The sequence below is a fragment of the Aptenodytes forsteri genome, unplaced genomic scaffold (assembly GCF_000699145.1).
Source record: "Aptenodytes forsteri isolate BGI_AS27 unplaced genomic scaffold, ASM69914v1 Scaffold56, whole genome shotgun sequence".
NCBI lineage: Eukaryota > Metazoa > Chordata > Aves > Sphenisciformes > Spheniscidae > Aptenodytes > Aptenodytes forsteri.
Window position 1 is genome coordinate 324254 of NW_008796213.1, and position 6580 is coordinate 330833.

At 48.6% G+C, this 6580-nt stretch overlaps 1 protein-coding gene across 1 annotated transcript in view; it reads left to right on the plus strand.

The window, feature by feature from the left end:
- The window catches only part of SLC6A12 (solute carrier family 6 member 12), a 51407-nt gene extending 45233 nt beyond the window's left edge, over positions 1-6174 (plus strand). The window contains exons 14-16 of the mRNA XM_009288320.2: positions 1365-1465; positions 2539-2709; positions 6031-6174. Coding sequence (XP_009286595.2) covers positions 1365-1465; positions 2539-2709; positions 6031-6174 — 416 coding nt within the window. The remainder of the gene's footprint in view (positions 1-1364; positions 1466-2538; positions 2710-6030) is intronic.
- The last annotated feature ends 406 nt before the right edge of the window (positions 6175-6580 follow it).

Below are 6580 nucleotides of genomic sequence, written 5' to 3' on the forward strand. Positions count from 1 at the left end.
GAGGAGTGGCTGAGGGAACTGGGGTTGTTTAGCCTGGAGAAAAGGAGGCTGAGGGGAGACCTCATCGCTCTCTACAACTACCTGAAAGGAGGTTGTAGCGAGGTGGGTGTCGGTCTCTTCTCCCAAGTAACAAGCGATAGGACGAGAGGAAATGGCCTCAAGTTGTGCCAGGGGTGGTTTAGATTGGACGTGAGGAAAAATGTCTTTACTGAAAGAGTGGTGAAACATTGGAACAGGCTGCCCAGGGAAGTGGTTGAGTATTTAACCATAAGGGTTGAGTATCCCTGGAGGTATTTAAAAGACGTGTAGATGAGGCGCTTAGGGACATGGTTTAGTGGTGGACATGGTGGTGTTGGGTTGACGGTTGGACTTGCTGATCTTGAAGGTCTTTTCCAACCTAAATGATTCTATGATTCTATGATGCTATAAGACATCTTCGAGCTTACTACAAGGTCTGCTGAAGTCCATCTGCATTATGCCTTCTCCTCTGTATACCATTGCATACATTTCTTCTTTGTGCTTTGGGTTGGGAAGAGCCAATGCCAGACCCCAGATAGGGTCTGGCCAGTGGCAGGACTTTTAGATGCTCTTCAGAGGTATAGCCCACTCTGGTGCACCATGAGATTCAGGTGGGTCTTGCATACTGTGAACAACATAATCTAGTAAGTGAAACTAATGAGAGGGGAAGAAGAAGATCAGGCACCCACAGGACAGCTCCCAGTGGACAGTAAGGAGCACTTGCAGATGGAAGATTTGGTTTGCAGCAGAGTTTGGATTGCCAGGTCTTCTGGGTTAATGCCAAAAATAAAATATTCTGTGGAAAGCAGGCTCTTGATGACAGGGGAAATGCCCAGCTCAGTGGGGATTCTTGACATGACTTCCCTGGTGTGCCGATCTGGTTACAAAGAGAGGGTTTTGTTTTGTGTCCCTCACTCTCCTTGTTCCTTTTAGCACTCTGGGCTCACACAATCCCATGTGCTCAACCTGCAAGAGCTTTCCCTTGCTGACCTATAAACCAGGCACCCCTCCTTGCCTTGTGCCAATCCTTACCAGCTCTTAGTGGCACATGGGCTGCATCCTCTTATTACAGCTGCTGCTGTCTGAGGGACAGGGCATTTCTTCTATGTCAAGCTTTCTGATAACTTATGGCTGAAGTTAAAAAACTCTGTCTGTATTTAGCCACAGATGGCTCTCTTCAATGCCAGAAAAGCCCGTTACCTGCTGCTATATTATTAGGATAGCCACGGTTTTGCCAGGAATAAACACTGAGGATAAAGAAAGTTGGGATCTGATGTGAATAGTGATTGAAGGAAACAACAATGATCTGACCTCTGACTTTGTCTTTGTGCTGACTGGTGGCCAAGGTGCCAACCGCTTCTACGACAACATTGAGGACATGATTGGTTTCCGGCCGTGGCCCTTGATCAAGATATGCTGGCTGGTGTTCACCCCGGGTCTGTGCTTGGTAAGTGCAATTATGACAACATGGCGTATTATTCTGGGTCCCTCGGTTCTCAGTAGAAAAGATTGATTTGTCTTCAAGGTGCTGCTGTAAGTTTTTCAAACTGTTATGGGGAAGCAGAAGCTTGTCCATAGCTGAGGCGGCAATTTATTTCCTTATCTTTTGCCTGGAAAATTAATTGAGCCTGAAAAGCCACTTGTATACTGTGAAGGCAAAGGGAACTGTATCTCAAAGTCTGGAGAGGTTTGGTCAAGTTACTTTTCAATAGAAGACCTGTGAGAATTACCCTGTTCTGAAATACTTGCTTCAGCCTGTGTTCCTGTGACCTCCCATGGTTCAGAAATATCTTTCCATGGCCATTTGCTTTCGATGTTATTAAATCTCTTTTAAGACTTCTGTGACAACTATTCAAAGAAAATACACCCTAAGTCAGGCAAGTTCTTGCCTGTTTTGAGTTTATGTCCAGTCTTGCTCCACTGACTTTTACATGATTTCTGAGCCAAATTCTGCTCCTGCATCTGATGTTAGGAGTTGTTTTCTTTGACCTCAGTGGGAACACAGATGGGATCTATAGCTACAGCTTACAAAAGAATTCTAGTCCTTTGTCCTTGGGCTCCAGCAGGAGTTGAATACCAGGGAAATTTTCAAAGCAAGCCCGATCCAGCCCAAATCATCTGAGAGCTCTGTGGCTAGAAAGCCCCAAGAGGGGTACATCTGTGCCTGGGTAGTACTTCTGGAGGGCTTCTGCCAGGGACAACAACAATTCCTGACTTTGATATAAATAAATGGCTGTCTCAATGTTGCTGGACCCTCAGAACTGCTGCCAACTTTGCTTAGGTTGAACCCTTAAGAAGCCTGAAGGCTTTACACTGCAGAGAAGCCTGGCCCTTGCTCTGAGATAACTCCTTGTGTGATCAGCATGCACCAAGCTCTGCCTCGCTCAGCTAGCAAGGTCCATGCTAGCTCATGCAAGACATCACACTCATTGCCACCCAGACGGTGCTTGCAGGGTGGCCAGGCTGCCCGGCTCTGCTGCTCCCTTTGCTCTGGCTATGTTTGTGTTTTCTGCTCCTCAGGCCGTCTTTCTGTTTTCCCTGATCAAGTACACACCCTTGAAATACAACAATTCCTACGTGTACCCACCCTGGGGCTACGTGGTGGGCTGGCTGATGGCACTCTCCTCCATGGTCTGCATTCCTCTCTATGCCATTTTCATCCTCCTGAAAACCAAAGGACCCCTGAAGCAGGTACTGGAATTGTGGTCACTGGGCGAGTTACTGCTTCCCCCAGACGGCTCATGGGAAGGGCCCCAGGGAAGATGTATGTAGCACATTTCTCCTCTGAGAAGGCAAGGTGGGTGAGAGTGGCTCTTCCCCAGAATGTCCCGTAGCTCTTGCTGGCCATTTGGAGGGCTTGGAGAGTCTCAGCACAGCTTCCAGGGTGATCATCAAATGTCTACCATGAGACATTGCACCACCATGCTCAGTGCAATATGTAGACATATGCAGACCGTCTCTAACGCTGGCTCCACTGGATGGCAGAGGAACCCCTCAGTGTGGGCTACCCGAGGCCACAGGCTGGTTGGTTTGGTTTATGGTTCAGGTGGTCCTGCTGGCCATGTAAGTAAAGACGGCATGCCAACACCTTTGCCTCCTCTTTCGTTACTGACTAATGCCAGTGCAAACCAGGTGCAAAACCAGGATCTCTTTTGCCTTTACTTCTTGTCCCTTGCCCCTGCTCCCCTTTTAGTCCTGGGTCAGGACCATGTTATTTTCTCTGAAGAAATGACATGTGGCTATTAAAGAAGACATGCTCAGAGAGCTGTAAAGGTCTATCCTGTGCCATGCCCAAGCCTGTCCTCTTTCACTGTAGACATTTTCGTAGTCCTACGAAGAAAGGTGTCTAGGAAGATGGTGTCATAGAGATGACGCCCACCTGACCCATGAAGAAAGACCTGAGTGATGTACAGTGCATATAAATTTCTGCACAATTTCTCTTCTGGTCCTTCCCCATCCTCACTGACTGTAGCCTCATCTGCAGCTGGTTAGGGTGGGGAGCAGGTGAACAGGGGACGGGAGCATCCTGGTGGCTGTGGTGTAGGTGTAGGTGTGACAGTCACATTGTGGGGTCATGGGGAGGAGGAACCTGCACTGCCAACACAGCCAGGGATGGGCTGGGTGCAGGATGTCCTCGTTGGCTCCATTGCCTCAAGGAAGGTGAATCTGTGCACACGGGGGCTCTTATTTTCTGGCTGGGAGATACGACTTAATAGGGAGTGACAGGAGTTGTGGCAGAGCTGGCTAATGCCCATCTCAGGCTCAAGAGAAAATACAGTGCAATGCCCAGACAGGAATGGTAGTGGTGAAAGTCTTCAGTGACACAGTGAGAGGGGCATAAGCCGTGCAGGCAGAGAGGTGGAGGAGAAGCACGATGCTATGAAATAGTTCCCGTTTAGCTGCCTTTGGCCCTTGGGCCTCCTGGTTGCCGTTGGTGGCCATGGAGAGATGACAAGGTTGGGAGGCAGCTGGGAGCTGTACAGCTCCCAATATGAGGAACTCCAGGTAAATCTTGTGCCAAAGTGCTGTGATATGATTTGCTCCAAGTTCAGACCTTGAGTCCTGCCTCTTACAGCCCTCTAGTGTGCTCCGGGCCATTTAGCGGTAATGCATCTGTCCTTTCCTGTGGCCGGTTTGAAGAGTTTGACTGGGTGGCTGACAACATGTCTGACTCCCCACAGCTCAGAGGTTTCATATGCCTAAATGAGGACTTGGAGCTGTCACTGAAGTAATTGCCCGAATGTCCTGCTTGCTAAACAAGAAATATTTCTCACCTGTTGCAAAATGCTTTGAGCCTTTGGACTGAAATGTTGCTGTAAGTAGTGTTAATGCTTATTTTACAGCACATCCGAGGAATTGATTTGGCCAATTTCAGACTGAGGATTTTTCTATTTGCTCTGGTTTAGATTATATTAGTTGTAATTTCTAGGGACTTCTCAGTTATATTAGTATGAAGAAACTTCCAAGGATGTGGTTTAGGCATGTAGGAAGGAATCGGCTGCTACGCCTGCGTTGATTCAGGGGAGAATCAAAGCTAACCACATGATACCTCCAGGAATAGTTGCTCCTGTTTTGAAAACAGGTTTTCTCAAAATATACTTGTTCCCTTTTTCCAGTCACACCCCAGAAATGTAGTGAATTAATTTCCTGACACAGATGCTTCCAGGAACAGTGCCTTTCAACTGAATATTGCAAACCATTCACTGAAAGCAAGTTTGTAATTGGTAATTATAATCAGTCACTGCAACAAACTGATTCCTCTTGTTACACTTGACTGACCAAGAAACACAAATGTTGTTTCCTAATGTGTCTGATTAAGACAGCTCAAGCTCCAAAGACTGAAAACTCGCAATGAACTGCTCACAGAGTAGCTGCAGGCCAAGGCCAATTTCAGAAATCGTGGGGCAAAGACTTTTGAATAAATGAGCAAAATCCGGGATTCTGGCAGGCACTTCACAAGGAGTGGAAGCACTGAAATTAATCCAACGAGTCACGGATGAATTGCCTGCTCTGCTTGTGATGTGCTCTGCAAGGGAAGAGCATGCACTGGCCTCAACAGCTTGTGATGGAAAAAGTTAGTAACTGTGAAAGTTGGTATTCAGCAGGGAAGTGATACACTGGCCCATGGAGCCGGGCAGGTGGCTGCGAGGCACTGCATGTTACTTGGCTTTGGGAGGAGCCCAAGTGCTCAGGAAGGTGTGTGGTACCAGAGGGGCTTCAAAAATGGGATGAGAAAGATGAGAAATTCACAGCAGCTGTCTCTGCAGGCCAGCACCTTTTGCCCAAAGAGCTCCAAGTTCTTTGCATTTTTTAAGAATAAACTCCCCAAAGCTGACACAACACCAGCATATGTGTGTGTGGAGCAGCCTGCAGTACCTCTGTGTTGCAGAGGATCGGGGGAACTAAGGACAGGCAGCTGCCCTGTCACAACCCCTGCCTGCACCGTTGCAATCTGTCTGGCTGGAAAAGGGGAGCTGGGATGGCTTGGGGGCAGGAACCAGTCTGCAGAGGGACTGCTTTACCAGGGAAATGCCACTGAGGTAGGTATCACCTGCCACCCTGTTTTGGACCATAGCAGGAGATGCCCAGCACTTTCTGATGGTCAGACCATTTGGAAGGCTCCACACCTCCCACCAAAGTCAATAGGAAGCGTGGCTACCTGGCATAGGGAAAAAAAAGGGCTTTATGGTGGTTTTTCCATGGCCACAGAAAATGTTTGTGGGGCTAATTGCTAACATCCTTTCTCCCAGAAACATGTCTATGAGGGGCCCTGTACGTCAGGTTGTTAGTCCACAGCCCGGGTTTGAGCCCAGGGGTAGAATAATTGTCATCGAGAGCAGTTAAAGTGAGCCTGCTCTCCTTCCTCTCCCTTTCACAGCCGTTCGGCGGGAGAGGAGAGGGGAGCTGGGAGCATTAGCTCTCTAGATGCCTTTGCCCCCAGCAATGGTTGTGGATCGCTATTGGGTGTCAGTCGGTTTACCAGCTTAATTAACAGAGACTTCCTCTCCGCAGAGGCTGACACAGCTGATTTCCCCAGCGGAGGATCTGCCACAGCCAAAGAAGCACATGGCAGGTCTGTCCGAACTGAAGCGCAAGGGATGGTCCCCTCCGGCCCAGGAGGTGCTCAGCATCACAGAGAGAGAAACGCACTTCTAAGGCACCAGGGATGTCTCCTCCATACCCCGGACTGATTCGCTCTCTCCTTCCTGAAGTGGTTTCTTTTCTCTCCTGGGCTCTTCCCTTCTCTCCTTCACATCTGAGACAGAAGCATCTAGGACACCCTCCCCTTCCAGTCAGCTGGTTGCACCCACCAGAGACAGCGTTTCTTTTGACTCCCTGGGGACAACTCTCCCCGTCAGCAGCTGGGGAGAGAGCAACACGCTTTTGTCAGAAGTGTCTTCCAGTACTGACACCGGTGGGGAAGAGAAAAACAATGTATTGACAAAAAAAGAAAAGAAAAAAAAGGCTGTCGTGTTGGGAGGAGGAAAGGAAACCACAGTGGTGAGAGAGAGCAGAGAATAAAGGTGTGCAGCAGCAAAGTTAGGGATGCAAAGGCACAAAA